The sequence below is a fragment of the Oncorhynchus kisutch genome, linkage group LG23, assembly GCF_002021735.2.
Source record: "Oncorhynchus kisutch isolate 150728-3 linkage group LG23, Okis_V2, whole genome shotgun sequence".
Lineage (NCBI taxonomy): Eukaryota > Metazoa > Chordata > Actinopteri > Salmoniformes > Salmonidae > Oncorhynchus > Oncorhynchus kisutch.
In genome coordinates, this window is record NC_034196.2 from 23,599,136 (window position 1) to 23,621,862 (window position 22,727).

The 22,727-nt window shown below is 48.3% G+C and overlaps 1 protein-coding gene across 2 annotated transcripts in view; it reads left to right on the forward strand.

Annotated features, from left to right (window-relative positions):
- LOC109868424 (breakpoint cluster region protein) overlaps positions 1-22,727 on the forward strand; it is a 123,449-nt gene that overhangs the window by 64,373 nt on the left and 36,349 nt on the right. The window contains exons 2-5 of one of the 2 annotated variants that reach the window (XM_031802531.1): positions 4,946-5,115; positions 14,477-14,581; positions 14,708-14,893; positions 20,409-20,516. In XM_031802531.1, the coding sequence (XP_031658391.1) occupies positions 4,946-5,115; positions 14,477-14,581; positions 14,708-14,893; positions 20,409-20,516 (569 nt within the window). Of the gene's footprint in view, positions 1-4,930; positions 5,116-14,476; positions 14,582-14,707; positions 14,894-20,408; positions 20,517-22,727 lie in introns of both variants that reach the window. The other variant, XM_031802530.1, reaches the window with a different exon arrangement.

Genomic DNA, 22,727 nt, shown 5'->3' on the forward strand with positions numbered 1-22,727 from the left:
ACACTACAGGGACTGAGCTTGAGGCACTGATCGTTTCATTTGTGTGAAACGATCAGTGCCTCAATATGGGTGTTTGTTCTGCTCCAAAGCTGCAGTGCAGAGGAGGGTTACAGAGGTCTCCTTCACGCTCTAGTTACAGAGGTCTCCTTCATGCTCTAGTTACAGAGGGCTCCTTCATGCTCTAGTTACAGAGGTCTCCTTCACGCTCTAGTTACAGAGGTCTCCTTCATGCTCTAGTTACAGAGGTCTCCTTCACGCTCTAGTTACAGAGGTCTCCACACTCTAGTTACAGAGGTCTCCACACTCTAGTTACAGAGGTCTTTTTCACACTCTAGTTACAGAGGTCTCCTTCACGCTCTAGTTACAAAGGTCTCCTTCACACTCTAGTTACAGAGGTCTCCACACTCTAGTTACAGAGGTCTCCTTCACACTCTTAGTTACAGATGTCTCCTTCACACTCTAGTTACAGAGGTCTCCTTCACGCTCTAGTTACAGAGGTCTCCTTCACACTCTAGTTACAGAGGTCTCCTTCACACTCTAGTTACAGAGGTCTCCTCCACACTCTAGTTACAGAGGCCTCCTTCACGCTCTAGTTACAGAGGTCTCCTTCACACTCTAGTTACAGAGGTCTTCTTCACGCTCTAGTTACAGAGGTCTCCTTCACACTCTAGTTACAGAGGTCTCCACACTCTAGTTACAGAGGTCTCCTTCACACTCTTAGTTACAGATGTCTCCTTCACACTCTAGTTACAGAGGTCTCCTTCACGCTCTAGTTACAGAGGTCTCCTTCACACTCTAGTTACAGAGGTCTCCTTCACACTCTAGTTACAGAGGTCTCCTCCACACTCTAGTTACAGAGGCCTCCTTCACGCTCTAGTTACAGAGGTCTCCTTCACACTCTAGTTACAGAGGTCTTCTTCACGCTCTAGTTACAGAGGTCTCCTTCACACTCTAGTTACAGATGTCTCCTTCACGCTCTAGTTACAGAGGCCTCCTTCACGCTCTAGTTACAGAGGTCTTCTTCACGCTCTAGTTACAGAGGCCTCCTTCACGCTCTAGTTACAGAGGGCTTCTTCACACTCTAGTTACAGAGGTCTCCTTCACGCTCTAGTTACAGAGGTCTTCTTCACACTCTAGTTACAGAGGTCTCCTACACACTCTAGTTACAGAGGTCTCCTACACACTAGAGGTCAACCGATTAATCGGAACGGACGATTGTTTAGGGCCGATTTCAAGTTTTCATAACAATCGGAAATCTGTATTTTTGCCGATTTAGCAGATTTTGCTGATTTAAAAAAAAAAAAGTATAAATTTTTGTACAACTTTATTTAACGAGGCAAGTCAGTTAAGAACACATTCTTACTTTCAATGACGGCCTAGGAACGGTGGGTTAACTGCCTTGTTCAGGGGCAGAACGACAGATTTTTACCATTGCCAGCTCTGGGATTCAATCTTGCAACCTTACGGTTAACTAGTCCAACGCTCTAACCATCTGCCTCACGATGAGCCTGCCTGTTACGCAAATGCAGTAAGAAGCCAAGGTAAGTTGCTAGCTAGCATTAAACTTATCTTGTAAAAAACAATCAATCGATTATAATCACTAGTTATAACTACACATGGTTGATGATATTACTAGTTTATCTAGCGTATCCTGCATTGCATATAATCGATGCGGTGCGCATTCGCGAAAAAGGACTGTCGCTGCTCCAACGTGGACCTAACCATAAACATCAATGCCTTTCTTAAAATCAATACACAGAAGTGTATATTTTTAAACCTGCATATTTAGCTAAAATAAATCCTAAATATTTCACTGAAAGAATAAACGTTTTGTTTTCTAAATGATAGTTTCCGGATTCGACCATATTAATGACCAAGGCTCGTATTTCTGTGTGTTATTATGTTATAATTAAGTCTATGATTTGATAGAGCAGTCTGACTGAGCGATGGTAGGCACCAGCAGGCTCGTAAGCATTCATTCAAACAGCACTTTCGTGTGTTTCGCCAGCAGCTCTTCAAGCATTGCGCTGTTTATGACTTCAAGCCTTTCAACTCCCGAGATTAGGCTTGTGTAACCGATGTGAAATGGCTAGCTAGTTAGCAGGGTGCGCGCTAATAGCGTTTCAAACGTCACTCGCTCTGAGACTTGGAGTAGTTGTTCCCCTTGCTCTGCATGGGTAACGCTGCTTCGAGGGTGACTGTTGTCGATGTGTTCCTGGTTCGAGCCCAGGTAGCGGCGAGGAGAGGGACGGAAGCTATACTGTTACACTGGCAATACTAAAGTGCCTATAAAACATCCAATAGTCAAAGGTATATGAAATGCAAATGGTATAGAGAGAAATAGTCCTATAATTCCTATAATAACTACAACCTAAAACTTCTTACCTGGGAATATTGAAGACTCATGTTAAAAGGAACCACCAGCTTTCATATCTTCTCATGTTCTGAGCAAGGAACTTAAACGTTAGCTTTCTTACATGGAACATATTGCACTTTTACTTTCTTCTCCAACACTTTGTTTTTGCATTATTTAAACCAAATTGAACATGTTTCATGATTTATTTGAGGCTAAATAGATTTTATTGATGTATTATATTAAGTTAAAATAAGTGTTCATTCAGTATTGTTGTAATTGTCATTACTACAAATACATTTTTAAAAATCGGCCGATTAATCGGTATCGGTTTTTTTGGTCCTCCAATTATCGGTACCGGCGTTGAAAAATCATAATCGGTCGCCTCTACAACACACAGACACACACACACACACACACACACACGCACGCACACACACACACACACACACACACACACACACACACACACACACACACACACACACACACACACACACACACACACACACACACACACACACACACACACACACACACACACACACACACACACAGGTAGTGTGCTGTATGTGATTTACACAATGCAGAGTTTTACACCATTCATAACAGCACCAAAGTAAATATCATTTATACATGACATGTACCTCGAGCTGACATCAATAGCCCAGTGTTTCTGGAAATCAGGTCAAATGATACTTCTCTAGACCCGCCCTCTGGTGTTTTGGAAAGGACCCATGCTTTGCTGTGGCAGCAGAGTACCCGATTGGACTTTTACAAAAAAAAATCCATGCCAACGTGATTTAACACTGTTTTTCCCCGTTGGCGATGGTTGGACTGTCCTCTGCCAATAGCTCCAGGAAGAACATTTGTGGACTTTTTGAGAGATTGGGAGATGGGGGCAAGGGCTTGTACGTGAGTATGTGTGTGTATTATTGATGGTGGATCCCTTGCCAGCGGGGACTGTTGGGGGAATTAGAGAGGAGAGGAGGTTTGGAAGGAAGTGTGAGCCTGGGTGTGACCAGAATGAGTATGGTTGCAGCTGTGGAGCCTGCCAGCAGACAAATGGAGGATCTGTTCAGAAAGAGTAAGAGACTGACTCACTGGGCTAGAGGGGCTGTTACTGTACTGTAAACCCTGTCTGGGCTAGAGGGGCTGTTACTGTACTGTAGACCCTGTCTGGGCTAGAGGGGCTGTTACTGTACTGTAGACCCTGTCTGGGCTAGAGGGGCTGTTACTGTACTGTAGACCCTGTGTGGGCTAGAGGGGCTGTTACTGTACTGTTGACCCTGTGTGGGCTAGAGGGGCTGTCTTAGAGACACCATGTTCCCTGCAGCCAGCACCTATAGCACAGTGCCCTCACAGCTGACCTGTTACTGCCGTATGATGTCTCATCCCTCCTTACTGGAAAATACACACAAGTTCTGAGGCCCTAGGCATACAATTAGTCTAGAATCATACCAGACACTAATACAGACCTGTACACTACACTTGCTTAGCGTAAATGAGGGAAATACCTCCCAGGTTGACCTAGTTCATGTATACTGAATATACTGTGTAAGTCTTTGAATCTTGAGTGTTTGTACTTTAGTCCTAAATCAATATAAACAATGATGTTACTCTTAACGTGCCTTTTTGCCTTGTTTGCCCCTCCACCACTAGATCTCCCTTTTGCTGCAGTTAGATAGATACAGAGTGGTCTTTTATGGTCTTGTAAGTAGTATTGGTTGTGGCTACTACTTTACTCTACACAGACTCTGAGTGTTCCTATGGTGCACACTTTGGGGATGCATACTTTGGTAGTGTCTATCTATGGAGAGACTGTCTTAATGGCCCTTGGCATGGGGCACTGAGCAGACACCTGGCAGGCGGTGTACCCATCCTCAGACAGTCCCTCAGTTGTCCCCTGGCCTCACCTGGCATGGCCTGGTAGCATGCTCCGCAGGGCGGTTGGCAGCAGCGGCACGGTCACTATGGGCAGTAGGCTCTGGGTAAAGTGGGTGGGCAGTGGGCACACAGACAGACAGAGGGGAGTGTGGGAGAGAGAGAGAGAGAAATGGCTTTAAAACCATGAGTAAGGAAATAGAAAAATGTCACACACAGTATGTCAGTGTGGAGGTTTTTAGGTAAAAAACAATACTGTAAAATCACCAGGAATTCACCCAAAATTAGTTTAATTAGAAATATGTTTACAAGTTTTCCCACGAATAGAATGAAATCAAGGTGTAAAATGATTGTTCTTTTCAAATTCAATCTATTGACCATCCACTCAGTCCCTGGCTGCTGTTTCCAGTGGAGGGAGACACAATGCTTACTGTGTTGTGTAAACTTGAGAGAGTACAACGTCCATCCTGTCTGAGTCAGAACACATGAACCATGGACAGCTCTCGTTGGGGGTTGACCAAAAGGTCAATGACATTGTGACACGGATGCCCCCACCCCCCTAGCATTACACACACACTTCCCAGAACCCTCCACTGTACTCAGCCTCCTGGCCTTGAAGGGATTTAAATATCTACACCAGGATAGGGACCCTTATACTCAACAACATGATCACAAATGCTTTGTCATTCACAGACGGTCCGTTCACAGGGACCCCTCCCACTTACGGGTACGATGCGGACCGTGCGGAGGAGCAGAGGCGCCACCATGACATCCTGCCCTACATCGACGACTCGCCCTCCTCTTCGCCACACCTCAGCTCCAAGAGCCGCAGCAGCCGAGACACCCTCTCTTCCGGATCCCTTGAGTCCTCCAAGTCGGTGAGTGCCACCCCCCGTTTAGTCTTTGTCACAAAGGTAACCTCCCAATCACCCCATGAAGCTCCTCATGTCTCTCCTACTCTGTTCTATCACCTTCTGGCCCTCCATCACAGCCTGCCATGAAGAAACATAGACACTTATCTCTGAAGCCTCTTTCTCCTCATAGGTTACCACGAAGAGAGACCCCCCCCTCCCCTCCAATCGATCTATAGTATAATAGCTTATTATCTTCATCAATAAGCCATACCACCTTAGTGACATTATATTGCCATTTTTGTAATGGGATTACCTTGCGATAGGTGTGTGTGTGTACACCTCACTGATTGGGTTAGACTGGTGCTATGTTAGTATGTGTTGTTGTAAATGCACCGCACTGCAGTGTCTCTCTCCTGGAGGAAGTAATCACATCACTGTACTGCAGTCTCTCTCTCCTGGAGGAAGTAATCACATCACTGTACTGCAGTGTCTCTCTCCTGGAGGAAGTAATCACATCACTGTACTGCAGTCTCTCTCTCCTGGAGGAAGTAATCACATCAGTGGTAATAAAGTAAGGCCTGTGACCCACCCCTGCCTCGCCTCAGTAGCAGACAGAGTGCTTGTCAAATTGATTGATGGTTGAATCTGCCAATAAATGGGGAGTCCCTGGGCGGTTTTAAGCATACACAGACACACACACACTCTCACTGTACACAAAGTGTGATGGATTTGGTATTGCAGGGATTGAGTGACATTTGCTGACCAAACTCCTGTATTTAGAGTCCCACTCCCTGACTAAACTCCTGTATTTAGAGGCCCACTCCCTGAGTAAACTCCTCTATTTAGAGACCCACTCCCTGAGTAAACTCCTGTATTTAGAGGCCCACTCCCTGAGTAAACTCCTGTATTTAGAGGCCCACTCCCTGAGTAAACTCCTGTATTTAGAGTCCCACTCCCTGACTAAACTCCTGTATTTAGATACCCACTCCCTGAGTAAACTCCTGTATTTAGAGTCCCACTCCCTGACTAAACTCCTATATTTAGAGGCCCACTCCCTGAGTAAAATCCTGTATTTAGAGAACCACTCCCTGAGTAACCTGCTGTATTTAGAGGCCCACTCCCTGAGTAATCTCCTGTATTTAGAGTCCCACTCCCTGAGTAAAATCCTGTATTTAGAGGCCCACTCCCTGAGTAAACTCCTGTATTTAGAGTCCCACTCCCTGACTAAACTCCTGTATTTAGATACCCACTCCCTGAGTAAACTCCTGTATTTAGAGTCCCACTCCCTGACTAAACTCCTATATTTAGAGGCCCACTCCCTGAGTAAAATCCTGTATTTAGAGAACCACTCCCTGAGTAACCTGCTGTATTTAGAGGCCCACTCCCTGAGTAATCTCCTGTATTTAGAGTCCCACTCCCTGAGTAAAATCCTGTATTTAGAGGCCCACTCCCTGAGTAAACTCCTGTATTTAGAGGCCCACTCCCTGAGTAAACTCCTGTATTTAGAGGCCCACTCCCTGAGTAAACTCCTGTATTTAGAGGCCCACTCCCTGAGTAATCTCCTGTATTTAGAGACCCACTCCCTGAGTAAACTCCTGTATTTAGAGGACCACTCCCTGCGTAAACTCCTGTATTTAGAGGCCCACTCCCTGAGTAAACTCCTGTATTTAGAGGACCACTCCCTGCGTAAACTCCTGTATTTAGAGGCCCACTCCCTGAGTAAACTCCTGTATTTAGAGACTCACTCCCTGAGTAAACTCCTGTATTTAGAGGCCCACTCCCTGAGTAAACTCCTGTATTTAGAGACCCACTCCCTGAGTAAACTCCTGTATTTAGAGGACCCCTCCCTGCGTAAACTCCTGTATTTAGAGGCCCACTCCCTGAGTAAACTCCTGTATTTAGAGGCCCACTCCCTGAGTAAACTCCTGTATTTAGAGACCCACTCCCTGAGTAATCTCCTGTATTTAGAGTTCCACTCCCTGAGTAAACTCCTGTATTTAGAGTCCCACTCCCTGAGTAAACTCCTGTATTTAGAGACCCACTCCCTGAGTAATCTCCTGTATTTAGAGTCCCACTCCCTGAGTAAACTCCTGTATTTAGAGGCTCACTCCCTGAGTAAACCTGTTACTGTAGTGTTAGCAGAGAGAGAGCTCCAGCTATTTTTTATATATATTTTTAATTTATTTGTGGGGATTTATTTAACAATTTTTTTAACTAGGCAAGCTAAAAATATTACACTCAAAATCCATACAGCAGCACCACACATAGACAGATTTGTGCACACTGTTGTTTTGCAGTAGTCGTCTCCAAAATGTCACATTCTGACCTTTATTTCCTTTGTTTTGTCTTTATTTTGTATGGTCAGGGCGTGAGTTGGGGTGGGCAGTCTATGTTTGTTTTTCTATGTTTTTCTATTTCTGTGATTGGCCTAGTATGGTTCTCAATCAGAGGCAGGTGTTGTTAGTTGTCTCTGATTGAGAATCATACTTAGTTTGGGTTTCACTGTTGGTTGGTGGGTGTTTGTTTCCGTGTCTGTGTTTGTCGCCACACGGTACTGTTTTGGTTTGGTTATTCACGTCATCGTTTATTGTTTTTGTATTCTTAGTGTTCAGTTTATGTTTTTAAAATAAACGACATGAACACCTACCACGCCGCATCTTGGTCCGATCCTTACTCCTCTTCAGACGAAGAGGAGGAAATCTGCCATTACAGAAACACCCACCAACAGAGGACCAAGCGGCGTGGTAATGGGCAGCAGCAACAGCGGCCGATGACACAGGACTCATGGACATGGGAGGAAATTCTAGATGGGAGAGGACACCGCCCCAAAGCAGAGCTGGAGGCGCTGGTATGAGGAGGCAGCACAGCGGCGCGGTTGGAAGCCCGAGAGTCAGCCCCAAAAATACAGTGCCTTGCGAAAGTATTCGGCCCCCTTGAACTTTGCAACCTTTTGCCACATTTCAGGCTTCAAACATAAAGATATAAAACTATTTTTTATGAAGAATCAACAACAAGTGGGACACAATCATGAAGTGGAACGACATTTATTGGATATTTCAAACTTTTTTAACAAATCAAAAACAGAAAAATTGGGCGTGCAAAATTATTCAGCCCCCTTAAGTTAATACTTTGTAGCGCCACCTTTTGCTGCGATTACAGCTGTAAGTCGCTTGGGGTATGTCTCTATCAGTTTTGCACATCGAGAGACTGACATTTTTTCCCATTCCTCCTTGCAAAACAGCTCGAGCTCAGTGAGGTTGGATTGAGAGCATTTGTGAACAGCAGTTTTCAGTTCTTTCCACAGATTCTCGATTGGATTCAGGTCTGGACTTTGACTTGGCCATTCTAACACCTGGATATGTTTATTTTTGAACCATTCCATTGTAGATTTTGCTTTATGTTTTGGATCATTGTCTTGTTGGAAGACAAATCTCCGTCCCAGTCTCAGGTCTTTTGCAGACTCCATCAGGTTTTCTTCCAGAATGGTCCTGTATTTGGCTCCATCCATCTTCCCATCAATTTTAACCATCTTCCCTGTCCCTGCTGAAAAAAAGCAGGCCCAAACCATGATGCTGCCACCACCATGTTTGACAGTGGGGATGGTGTATTCAGGGTGATGAGCTGTGTTGCTTTTACGCCAAACATAACGTTTTGCATTGTTGCCAAAAAGTTCAATTTTGGTTTCATCTGACCAGAGCACCTTCTTTCACATGTTTGGTGTGTCTCCCAGGTGGCTTGTGGCAAACTTTAAACGACACTTTTTATGGATATCTTTAAGAAATGGCTTTCTTCTTGCCACTCTTCCATAAAGGCCAGATTTGTGCAATATACGACTGATTGTTGTCCTATGGACAGAGTCTCCCACCTCAGCTGTAGATCTCCGCAGTTCATCCAGAGTGATCATGGGCCTCTTGGCTGCATCTCTGATCAGTCTTCTCCTTGTATGAGCTGAAAGTTTAGAGGGACGGCCAGGTCTTGGTAGATTTGCAGTGGTCTGATACTCCTTCCATTTCAATATTATCGCTTGCACAGTGCTCCTTGGGATGTTTAAAGCTTGGGAAATCTTTTTGTATCCAAATCCGGCTTTAAACTTCTTCACAACAGTATCTCAGACCTGCCTGGTGTGTTCCTTGTTCTTCATGATGCTCTCTGCGCTTTTAACGGACCTCTGAGACTATCACAGTGCAGGTGCATTTATACGGAGACTTGATTACACACAGGTGGATTGTATTTATCATCATTAGTCATTTAGGTCAACATTGGATCATTCAGAGATCCTCACTGAACTTCTGGAGAGAGTTTGCTGCACTGAAAGTAAAGGGGCTGAATAATTTAGCACGCCCAATATTTCAGTTTTTGATTTGTTAAAAAAGTTTGAAATATCCAATAAATGTCGTTCCACGTCATGATTGTGTCCCACTTGTTGTTGATTCTTCACAAAAAAATACAGTTTTATATCTTTATGTTTGAAGCCTGAAATGTGGCAAAAGGTCGCAAAGTTCAAGGGGGCCGAATACTTTCGAAAGGCACTGTATCTTGGGGGGGGGCACACAGGGAGTGTGGCGAAGCCAGGTAGGAGACCTGCGGCAACTACCTGTGCTTACCGGAGAGCGAGAGGGACCGGGAAGGCACCGTGTTATGCTGTGGAGTGTACGGTGTCCACGGTGCGGTACATTCCAGCTCCTCGTATCGGCCGGGCTAGAGTGGGCATCGAGCCAGGTGCCATGAAGCCGGCTCTACGCATCTGGTCTCCAGTGCGTCTCCTTGGGCCGGCGTACATGGCACCAGCCTTACGCATGGTGTCCCCGGTTCGCCAGCACAGCCCAGTGCAGCTTATTCCACCTCGCCGCACTGGTCGGGCTACGGGGAGCATTCAACCAGGTAAGGTTGGGCAGACTCGGTGCTCAAGAGCCAGAGCCGTCAGCCAGCCAGGAGCTGCCAGAGCCATCAACCAGCCAGGAGCTACCAGAGCCGTCAGCCAGCCTGGAGCTGCCAGAGCCATCAACCAGCCAGGAGCTGCCAGAGCCGTCAGCCAGCCAGGAGCTGCGGCAAGGGTCGCCGCTCTAAAGAGGCCACGGAGACGGGCTAAGAGGCGCACCAAAACTATGGTGAAGTGGGGTCCACGTCGCCACACCGTACTGTTTTGGTTTGGTTATTCACGTCATCATTTATTGTTTTTGTATTCTTTAGTGTTCAGTTTGCTTTTAAAATAAACATTATGGACACATACCACGGCGCATCTTGGTCCGAAATCTGCCGTTACACAGTCCTTGATACCCCCCTTCCGTCCGTCCGTCCTTGATACCCCCGGGTTCAGCAGCTCGCCCACACAGCAGAGTGAGTCACCACCGTTTGATCCTGCTATCTCCCCCAGAGTCTTGGAAAGTATTACAGTACAATAACTCACTCCTTTAGAGAACAAGATTATTCAGAGATGTTAAGATTTCACATTACACCAAGTGTTTTGGGAACAGAGAGAAGAGAGACGGTCTGATTACCGCTTCAGTGATAGAGAGGGATGATGTTCAGAAGAAATGTGAGAAATGAAAGTGAACAGGAGTTATATAAAACGAGACGAGCTTCGCCACCCACGATCGCCTCCTACCTGGCTTTGAACGTTTCTCTCAATGTCCTCAGTTATTAGGCCATCTGCTTACATACACGAGAATAACTGTTGGTATGCCTTACGGTGTCTTTCCACAGAGCAATTAGACTTAGACCTACGTAAACAAATCAGGAGTGACCATGAATCCATCCATGTGGTATTTAGCTTGTGTTTAGAATGATACATGAAGTCAAGTTACACACAGTTACTGTAGACTGACTTTGGGTGGGTGCTTCGCATATAGATTTGTTTGCTATGCATGCACGCACACACACACCACACGCGCACACACACACCACATGCACACCCACACACGCACACGCACGCATGCACACACACACACACACGCACAGTGTTGGAGTGATCAGCTGAGTTATAGGTCCAGGACCAGACTCCCTCAGTCTCTACACATCTGAATTCTGAGAGGGGCTCATTAGTTGTTGCTACGGCGATAAATAAAAGATGATAGTCTGGAGATGCGATGGGCCCCCTGAGGAGGAGAGTTGAGTCTGGGGCTGAGCAATGAATGAATACACACTTGCTCACCTCCACAATGGAAACGAGGGCTGGCTGGGCCCATTATATCTCTGAGAGGTTTCACATTCATTTTTCTCTTTCATTCACTTTTATCTGATCATTTCTGTTATCAAGTGTCCCTCAGGCTTTTGCCCTGTCTGGCCTCCAGGGTTAGATAAAGATTCAACGCACATCAGAAAAATATTAGATTCAATCTGTGGATCTTCTTCAGGTGAGATCGGTGGTCTGTCACCTGTCAGACATGTAGCTGTTCTAAACATCCAATGCGTACATACTGTTGCCACTTAGAAAGGCTTCATATTCTCTTCTCTTCTAACACTCTCCTCTAGTATGGAAGCAGAAACGGCTTGTTGTATAAGAACCAAGAAGCAGAGCGATGCACAGCACAGACACATGGGTAATGGAGTCCACAGCACAGACATATGGGTAATGGAGTCCACAGCACAGACACATGGGTAATGGAGTCCACAGCACAGACATATGGGTAATGGATTCCATCAGTGAGTCGGGACCCCTGTAGTTCCACTGAGACTCTTACTGACATCTGCTGCTTCCACTACCTGTTCAGTGGCCATGGAGGCAGGAGTTTAAGGCTCATTTACCCCCCCTTAAACACACACACATGACATGATCACATTCTGTAATTCATTTCAGCCTGCATTTCTACATGTGGGGACTTATTATTTCTCCTATGGCATTTGTAAATAAATCGTTTTTCCACTCTCTCTCTCTCACTGTCTGACGATATAGGGCACCTTGGAGTGCGCCCGTCTGGCATGGGGAAACACACACACAGACACACAGACAGACACACAGACACACAGACAGACAGAGGCCCCCATACCTGAGGGAGCATTGTGTTTACCCCTCCCTCCCTCCCTCCACTCAGTGTCTCTCTTTCCAAGGAGCCCCAGGTTGTGCTCTGAAATAGCTGGGTACAGATAGCTTTAGTTCAGCTTATTGAACCAGACGTCTGGGTTGGATATCCCAGACCCAGGAGAGGACCTGCCTACCTGGCCCAGCCATGGCCTGCTCTGCTCTCTGTCTCTCATCTCCTCTGTCCTGTAGCCTGAGGGTTAGCTACACCTCCTGCCATGCCTGTCCTCTGTCTTGGCCATTTTAAGAGACCAACCTACATCCCATGGGAAATACTGACTGTCAGTTATTTTAGGTTCCTTGGTTAGGCTAGACGGCCCAAAGATTTCTGTTGGCCGCATGTTGAATGTTGTTACTCTCCAGTGAGGTTCGGTTGTCCTGGAAGAATGCGAGAACAATGGCTTCTTTAAAAACACAGCTGCACTTACAGGAGCAATTAGGGTTAATTGCCTTGTCAAGGTCACATTGACAGATTAAAAAAAAATATATATAAAAATGTTACCCCTTTTTCATGGTATCCAATTGGTAGTAGTTACTGTCTTGTCTCATCTCTGCAACTCTTGTACGGACTCAGGAGAGGCGAAGGTCAAGAGTCATGCGTCCTCCGAAACACAACCCAACCAAGCCGCACTGCTTCTTGACACAACGCACATCCAACCCGGAAGCCAAACGCATCAATGTGTCGGAAGAAACACCGTACACCTGGCGACCTGGTTAGCGCGCACTGCGCCCGGCCCGCCACAGGAGTCGCTAGTGTGCGATGAGACAAGGACATCCCTACCGGCCAAACCCTCTCTAACCCGGACACCGCTAGGCCAATTGTGCGCCGCCGCATGGGCCTCCCGCTCTCTCTCTCTCTCTCTCTCTTGAACCCAGAGTCTCTGGTGGCACAGCTAATACTGTGATGCAGTGCCTTAGACCACTGCACCACTACGGAGGCCATCATCAGATTTTAAACCTAGTCGACTCGGGGATTTGAACCAGGGGCCTTTCGGGTTACTGGCCCAATGCTCTTAACCACTAGGCTTCCTGTATTTTAGACCACAGTGTTTATTAACCACAGTGCCTTCAGAAAGTATTCACACCCCTTGATCTTTTCCACATTTTGTTGTTGTTACAGCCTGAATTTAAAAATAAAAAGTTTTATTTTTTTAAATTCAAAGTGCAATTATGTTTTTCAACATTTTTACTAATTAATAAAAAATGTAAAGCTGAAATGTCTTGAGTCAATAAGTATTCAACCCCTTTGTTTATGGCAAGCCTAACGTTAAAGGAGTAAAAATGTGCTTAGCATGTCACATAATAAGTTGCATAGACTCACTCTGTGTGCAATAATACTCTGTACCCCACACATACAATTATCTGTAAAGTCGATCAGTCGAGCAGTGAATTTCAAATACAGATTTAACCACAAAGACCAGGGAGGTTTGCATCCTATTTGCAACAAGGCACTAAAGAAATACTGCAAAAAAATGTGATGAAGCATTTCACTTTTTTGTCCTTAATATGAAGTGTTATGTTTGGGGCAAATCCAATACAACACATTACTGAGTACCACTCTCTATATGGAGCTAAGTACAGGCAAAATCCAAGAGGAAAACCTGGTTCAGTCTGCTTTCCACCAGACACTGGGAGATGAATTCACCTTTCAGCAGGACAATAACTTAAAATACAAGGACAAATCTACACTGGAATGACTTACCAAGAAGACAGTGAATGTTCCTGAGTGGTCAAGTTACAGTTTTGACTTAAATCTGCTTGAAAATCTATAGTAAGACCTGAAAATGGTTGTCTAGCAATGATCAGCAACCAATATGACAGAGCATGAAGAATTTTCAAAAGAATAATGGGCAAATATTGTACAATCCAGGTGTGTAAAGCTCTTAGAAACTTACCCAGAAAGGTTCACGACTGTAATCACTGCCTAAGGTGATTCTAACTTTTGTAAATGAGATATTTTTGTATTTCTTTTTCAATAAATTTGCAAAAATTTCTAAAACATTAAACAAACATTAAAAACATGTTTTCACTTTGTGATTATGGGGTTTTGTGTGTAGGGGTTTTGTGTGTAGGGGTTTTGTGTGTAGGGGTTTTGTGTGTAGGGGTTTTGTGTGTAGGGGTTTTGTGTGTAGGGGTTTTGTGTGTAGGGGTTTTGTGTTTGTTTTTTAATCCATTTTGAATTCCGGCTGTAACACAACAAAATGTGGAATAAGTCAAGGAGTATAAATACTTTCTGAAGGCCCTGTAAAGATCCTCTTTCCACCCACTACTTTGTTGTCATCAGACTAATGGTCATGTTTTGTTTGCATTGTCTGTACAGAACTTGTGTGTGCAATTTTTCATAGTCGTTTCCTGTGTTTGTTGCAGACGGAGTTGGACCTAGAGAAAGGCCTGGAGATGAGGAAGTGGGTTCTGTCTGGGATCCTAGCCAGCGAGGAGACCTACCTCAGCCACCTGGAGGCACTGCTACTGGTGAGAGGCTGGAACACACACACAGGATTTTCCATGAATGCTCTATGTATCACATACATGTACACACACAGTACAATCTCTCTCTCTCTCTCTCTCTCTCTCTCTCTCACACACCTGTTCTCTCAGCCTATGAAGCCTCTGAAGGCAGCAGCCACCACGTCCCAGCCCGTGCTGACCATCCCCCAGATTGAGACCATCTTCTTCAAAGTGCCCGAACTCTACGAGGTCCACAAGGAGTTCTACGACGGCCTGCTCCCCCGGGTGCAGCAGTGGAGCCACCACCAGCGTGTGGGAGACCTCTTCCAGAAACAGGTGAGGTCATAAGACAGATCCCGGGGGTGTTCCCCTGCCCTGTGTCTGTGGGAGCCTGGAGCCTGACTCAGGATGACAGAGGACTCCCTCCCTGGACCTGGCTGCATGGCAACATGACATCATGAGCCTCATTCAGAATGACACAGGACCCTTATGCATTATACAGTCTGCCTGTGGTTCTGTGTGGCTCTGTGTCATAGCTCACAGCAGCATCTGTACTCTGAATGGAAGAAATGTTAAATCAAATCACATTGATCAACCTCATGAGGTGCAACTTATTTTAGGGACAGATGGAATAGCCTCTCTCCTCCTGATCTGAGAGCTTCTGCCACGGAGGCCAGAGCCAAACCTGTACTGACTGGGCCCATTTCATCATGTTCACAACGGGTCAATTAACCCTGAATTAACCACTTGTTTATCCCCCTAATGCTCATGCAGTCACTGCAGAAGTAGAGCCTGAGTCTAGCCTATCATGAGTGCTGTGTGTACGAGGACAGTGCACATGAAGAAGTAGAATCTCACAATGCTGTCTTTTCTACCTAGGGAGCTCTGAGACTAATGTTACACTGTGTGCTCTATGTCTCTAAGAAGCAGCCTATAAATAGTGCCATACACTGAGCGTTAGGGGACTTTTCTCTCTCTCTTCCCTCCAATTATCTTCACAAAGCCCGCTCTCCCCGGAGGCCTGAACAATGACTATTTCATTTGTCTGTTATACTGTCAGGGCGGCACACGCCGGAATCCTTTTCCGCATTTATTTATTCATTGTTCGTTTTTCTACTCCATCTCTCTTGTCTGTGTCTGCTATGTGATAAGCAGTGGCATCAACGGCTGCGTTTTGCGTCTCCCAGCAGACAAGCGTTGAAAGAGGAGCCATATGGATTCAAAGGTTGTAGGCTACAGTAGAGGAGCAGTCCGTTAGTTCCTCTCTCTATCTCTTTTTCGTTCTGCCTTTCTCTATCAATCTCTTTATCTCCCTCATACCAAAATACATCTTTCCCCCAATTCCTCTCACCAGACATCAGGGGAAGAAGATGCCAACACCGCAGGAAAACTCTCCTTACATGACAGCCATTTAGGGTGGAGGAGGGGAGCAAGAGAGGAGGAGAGGAGAGGAGAGGAGAGGAGGGAGGAGAGTGGGCTAGGGGAGAGGATGGAGGAGAGAGGAGAGGAGGGAGGAGAGTGGGCGAGGGGAGAGGATGGAGGAGAGAGGAGGAGAAGAGAGGAGAGGAGGCAGGAGAGTGGGCGAGGGGAGAGGAGGGAGGAGAGTGGGCTAGGGGAGAGGATGGAGGAGAGAGGAGGAGAAGAGAGGAGAGGAGGCAGGAGAGTGGGCGAGGGGAGAGGAGGGAGGAGAGTGGGCTAGGGGAGAGGATGGAGGAGAGAGGAGGTGAGAGAGGAGAGGAGGGAGGAGAGCGGGCGAGGGGAGAGGATGGAGGAGAGTGGGCGAGGGGAGAGGATGGAGGAGAGAGGAGGAGAAGAGAGGAGAGGAGGGAGGAGAGTGGGCTAGGGGAGAGGATGGAGGAGAGAGGAGGTGAGAGAGGAGAGGAGGGAGGAGAGCGGGCGAGGGGAGAGGATGGAGGAGAGAGGAGAAGAGAGGAGAGGAGGCAGGAGAGTGGGCGAGGGGAGAGGAGGGAGGAGAGTGGGCGAGGGGAGAGGATGGAGGAGAGAGGAGGAGAAGAGAGGAGAGGAGGGGAGGAGAGTGGGTGAGGGGAGAGGATGGAGGATGAGAAGAGAGGAGAGGAGGGAGGGAGGAGAGTGGGTGAGGGGTGAGGATGGAGGAGAGTGGGTGAGGGGAGAGGATGGAGGAGAGTGGGTGAGGGGAGAGGATGGAGGAGAGGATGGAGGATGAGAAGAGAGGAGAGGAGAGTGGGTAAGGGGTGAGGATGGAGGAGAGTGGGTGAGGGGAGAGGATGGAGGAGAGTGGGTGAGGGGAGAGGATGGAGGAGAGAGGAGGAGAAGAGAGAGGAGAGGAGGGAGGAGAGTGGGCGAGGGGAGAGGATGGAGGAGAGAGGAGGCGAAGAGAGGAGAGGAGGGAGGAGAGTGGGCGAGGGGAGAGGATGGAGGAGAGAGGAGGAGAAGAGAGGAGAGGAGGGAGGAGAGTGGGCGAGGGGAGAGGATGGAGGAGAGAGGAGAGGGGGGAGGAGAGTGGGTGAGGGGAGAGGATGGAGGATGAGAAGAGAGGAGAGGAGGGAGGAGAGTGGGTGAGGGGTGAGGATGGAGGAGAGTGGGTGAGGGGAGAGGATGGAGGAGAGTGGGTGAGGGGAGAGGATGGAGGAGAGGATGGAGGATGAGAAGAGAGGAGAGGAGAGTGGGTAAGGGGTGAGGATGGAGGAGAGTGGGTGAGGGGAGAGGATGGAGGAGAGTGGGTGAGGGGAGAGGATGGAGGAGAGTGGGTGAGGGGAGAGGATGGAGGAGAGAGGAGAGAGGAGGAGAAGAGAGGAGAGGAGGGAGGAGAGTGGGTGAGGGGAGAGGATGGAGGAGAGAGGAGAGGAGGGAGGAGAGTGGGTGAGGGGAGAGGATGGAGGAGAGAGGAGAGGAGGGAGGAGAGTGGGCGAGGGGAGAGGATGGAGGAGAGAGGATGAGGGGGGAGGAGGGAGGAGAGAGGGTGATAAGAGAAGAGAGGATGGAGGAGAGTGGGTGAGGGGAGAGGAGGGAGGAGAGAGGGTGATAAGAGAAGAGAGGAGGGAGAAGAGTGGGCGAGGGGAGAGGATGGAGGAGAGAGGAGAGGAGGGAGGAGAGTGGGTGAGGGGAGAGGATGGAGGAGAGAGGGTGAGGGGAGAGGATGGAGGAGAGTGGGTGAGGGGAGAGGATGTAGGAGAGTGGGTGAAGGGGGAGGATGGAGGAGAGTGGGTGAGGGGAGAGGATGGAGGAGAGATGGTGAGGGGAGAGGATGGAGGAGAGTGGGTGAGGGGAGAGGATGGAGGAGAGTGGGTGAGGGGAGAGGAGGGAGGAGAGTGGGTGAGGGGAGAGGATGGAGGAGAGTGGGTGAGGGGAGAGGAGGGAGGAGAGAGGGTGATAAGAGAAGAGTGGAGGGAGGAGAGTGGGTGAGGGGAGAGGATGGAGGAGAGAGGGTGAGGGGAGAGGATGGAGGAGAGTGGGTGAGGGAGAGGAGGGAGGAGAGTGGGTGAGGGGAGAGGATGGAGGAGAGAGGGTGAGGGGAGAGGATGGAGGAGAGTGGGTGAGGGAGAGGAGGGAGGAGAGTGGGTGAGGGGAGAGGATGGAGGAGAGAGGATGGAGGAGAGAGGAGGAGAGGAGAGGATGGAGGAGAGAGGAGGAGGGGAGAGGATGGAGGAGAGAGGAGGAGGGGAGAGGATGGAGGAGAGAGGAGGAGGGGAGCAGCTAGCAGATTTAGGCTGAGTCTCTCTGATAGAGCTGTCTCCCCCAGTCTGTGAAGTCTCTGTAAGACAGGCAGCCGGAGGAAAAGTAACAGCTCATCACTACCAGAAAGAAGGGGAAAAAACTGAAAAAAGGTTAATGACAGGTTATGAGAGCGGTTGTCAAGAGAGAAGTATTCTCATACTCCTTTAAAGCCCCAAAATGGGGCTAAATAATACACTGTACTGTTTCCCCCTAATGGTACAGTCCTCTCTGCTGTTTCCCCCTAATGGTACAGTCCTCTCTGCTGTTTCCCCCTAATGGTACAGTCCTCTCTGCTGTTTCCCCCTAATGGTACAGTCCTCTCTGCTGTTTCCCCCTAATGGTACAGTCCTCTCTGCTGTTTCCCCCTAATGGTACAGTCCTCTCTGCTGTTTCCCCCTAATGGTACAGTCCTCTCTGCTGTTTCCCCCTAATGGTACAGTCCTCTCTGCTGTTTCCCCCTAATGGTACAGTCCTCTCTGCTGTTTCCCCCTAATGGTACAGTCCTCTCTGCTGTTTCCCCCTAATGGTACAGCCCTCTCTGCTGTTTTCCCCTAATGGTACAGTCCTCTCTGCTGTTTCCCCCTAATGGTACAGTCCTCTCTGCTGTTTCCCCCTAATGGTACAGTCCTCTCTGCTGTTTCCCCCTAATGGTACAGTCCTCTCTGCTGTTTCCCCCTAATGGTACAGTCCTCTCTGCTGTTTCTTATACAGGTCTATGAATATACCATGGAGACGTTTCTTTATCTAGGATAGGTGCATATGAATGGGGAATTTCAGGAGTGATACTGTAGCATCTTTACACACAAAATATACAATATGTACACCAACATACAGTGTTATGAGTCCATTCTTGTGCTGTTGATGACATCGTCCTCCCAGTCTGTGCTAGATAAGAAAAGCATCCCAACCATGCGGTTACACTCATCATCTTACGTCACCATACAGCCAGCCAGCAACTGTGTGTGTCGAACGGCTCCAACTGCTCCATGTCTGCAGCGCTATTACCGCCATTCCGGCTCCTCCCCGCCCATAGTGGGATTGTCACGCTCTGAATTCCTGTCCACTGTGGTGCAGATTTATTCTGGCCCGAGGCAGGACTCAGACGCAGTGGGGATAGGATTGCTTGGTGGGGGAAAATGCTTACCGCTTCAACTTCTAGCAGCTCCTGGAAAAACGTGGGTTTCTTTCGACTGTGAGACAAAATCGATTGTCTCAGCGTGACAATTCTCAGCCGTCTGAGGAAATACTGTAAAGGTCAGGGGTCACACCAGGATGATAATGGGTGGGAATGGGATGAGCTCATAGGTGATGCTAGAAAGTAAAGAGAGGAGAAGGTTTTTAGGAACAGGTTCTGGCAGCCGCTGGCAGCCTGCTGTCTGTCATCTACGTACAATGACCTGGAGATATTCATGAGCAGGTGCAGGTGGACCAGTGCTAAGGTGAAGTAGAGAAGCATATTGTGTCCTGAACACTGTGTTCTAGACTATTCTTCAGGGGCACACTAAACTACCTTGGTGCTGTGTGTGTAGCTGTGTGTGTGTGTGTTCGTACGTGTGTTGGTGTGTGCGTGTGTGTGTGTGTAAAACATCTTTGCGTTTGCCTCAGTTGCCCCCTCTCTCGTCATTACACACTCTACCCCCCTCTTCATCCATTGCTGTCAGGCTTGTATTCAGGAGAATGGATTGGGCAGTTGAGCGCTAAGGAGATGGATAGTGTTACTGACGGGCAGAGTTTCAAGGAGTTAGGACGGCTGGAAGAGATTTTCAAATGTGTTTTTACAGCAACTGTTACCCAGGACACTCATTACTCACCCCAGCGTAGGCCTCCACTCCGCCGCTACCATGGCAACAGCCGTAGGCCGGGACTGCGCCACGGAAACGCTGGTGTTTCCTGTGGCGATGATGACATTGCCCCGTCTGTCGAACTGTGTCCCAAACACGTTTCTTTTCTCCACTCATTATGGTGAACTCTGTTGTTGGGTTGTAGCTGTCATTTCTCATGTTGTGATTATGCCAACATGTCCTTCTTTCCCCCAAAACAGCAATGCAAACAGAAGGCCTGTTTTGGTAAATATGGGCTATGGAATGTGGTGACTGTGTTTTAATGTGGCTTTTGTATTCTGTCCTCTCTCGCACCCTCCCCGTCCATTCGACAGGCCGGCCAGCTGGGAGTTTACCGGGCCTTTGTGGACAACTACGAGGTTGCTGTGGAGACGGCTGAGAAGTGCTGTCAGGCCAACACGCAGTTCGCTGAAATCTCTGAGGTAATGGGAACTGGCACAGAGGTAGATGGGGTGGTATGGGAGGGAGGGAGGGAGGGAGGGAGGGAGGGAGGAGAGGAGAGGAGAGGAGAGGAGAGGAGAGGAGAGGAGAGGAGAGGAGAGGAGAGGAGAGGAGAGGAGAGGAGAGGAGAGGAGAGGAGACAGGGAGGTATGGGAGGAGAGGGGACAGGGAGGTGAGGGAGGGGGGAGAGGAGACAGGGAGGTATGGGAGGTCAGGGAAGGAGGGAGGGAGAAGAAGAGACAGGGAGGTATGGGAGGAGTGGGGACAGGGAGGTGAGGGAGGAGAGGGGACAGGGAGGAGAGGGGACAGGGAGGTATGGGAGGTGAGGGAAGGAGGGAGGGAGGAGAGGAGACAGAGAGTTAGGGGAGGAGTGGGGACAGGGAGGTGAGGGAGGGGAGGGGAGAGGTAGGTGAGGGGGAGAGGAGACAGGGAGGTATGGGAGGTGAGGGAAGAAGGGAGGGAGGAGAGGAGACAGAGAGGTAGGGGAGGAGTGGGGACAGGGGGGTGAGGGAGGAGAGGGGACAGGGAGGTGAGGGAGGAGAGGGGACAGGGAGGTAAAGGAGGGAGGGAGGGGACAGGGAGGTGAGGGAGGAGAGGGGACAGGGAGGTGAGGGGGGAGAGGAGACAGGGAGGTATGGAGGTGAGGGAAGGAGGGAGGGAGGAGAGGAGACAGGGAGGTGAGGGAGGAGAGGGGACAGGGAGGTGAGGGGGAGAGGAGACAGGGAGGTATGGGAGGTGAGGGAAGGAGGGAGGGAGGAGAGGAGACAGAGAGGTAGGGGAGGAGTGGGGATAGGGAGGTGAGGGAGGAGAGGGGACAGGGAGGTGAAGGAGGGAGGGAGGGAGGGAGGGAGGGAGGGAGGGAGGGAGGGAGGGAGGGAGGGAGGGAGGGGAGGAGGGGAGGAGAGGGGACAGGGAGGTGAGGGAGGGAGGGAGGGAGGGAGGGAGGGAGGGAGGGAGGGGAGGATACAGTGAGGTATGGGAGGAGAGGGGACAGGGAGGTGAGGGAGGGAGGGAGGAGAGGAGACAGTGAGGTATGGGAGGACAGGGGACAGGGAGGTGAGAGAAGGAGGAAGGGAGCGAGTGCAGGAAGGTATGGAAATAAGGAGGTATTGACTACTAGTCTGGATAGGTTTTGTCCTTTCATCTTGACTATGGGGGCTAGGGGGTACACCTCTTGTTTTGGAAATGGGGTGATGGGATATGGGTGGGAAGGAAGAAACATCCCTCCACTAACAGTATATGAACACACTCAGCCTCCCACATCCTCAAAGTGACAGCTTGAAAATAAATGTTTCTCTTCAAGCTCTCTCCTCCTGAGAGGAAAGTAGCTCTTTCTCCAGCTCTTAGGAAGCGGCTTTGTGGCCCAGCCCCAGGTCACTCTGCCACGCTGCGTAGAGAGACAGACAGAGAGGATGGTTGGAGACTGTGAAAGTGGGCCATTAAGCACACAGGGAAAATCGTTGAGAGAACATTTCACATCTACTCGTGTAAAGAGGACAGTGGGGTATCAAACTCAACAGCTTTATTCTATTTGTTTTACCCACAAACCCCTTCACCGCCACCACCCACACAATTTCACAACCATTGCCCTCAGGGGTGTCATGAACCCATTATTTTAGAGGGGGCATGAAGTACGTGTGGATGGATAGATGGATGGATGGTGGAGAATTTAGCATTTTTCAAACACCTGAAACAGCATTTTCCTGCAGTCTAGAGCCATAATCATTATGCCTAATTCTATTATTTTTTTCTCCATAGGTTATCTAAGCATACCACATTACCTGTTCAATTGTCATTTTGATGAATGATACAAATTGATTCTTGAAGAACTTTTAAGCCTTAGGAGTTTAGTACAACTGCGACCCTAAATATGCTTCTCTGCATCTCTGCTAAAACCTGCGTAAAAAGATTGAAAGGAATGTGAGTCTTATTCAGTACATTTAGTAATTGCTTACTTTTCTAAAATCTAGCAACCTTGCCAGTAGGCATGTCAGCTAAGATAGTTAGATAAGTTACTCTAACCTGAAATGGCTTGGTAGCTAGTTGGGAGATTGGGAACCTATCTAGCTGGCTCGTTAAAGCCAACTTCATACAATATCTACGTGGCTAGTGCTACATAGAAACAACAAAACATTTTAATTTGATTTATTCATCAAGAAGGAATCCGTATGCTACATAGCTTGATACAATTT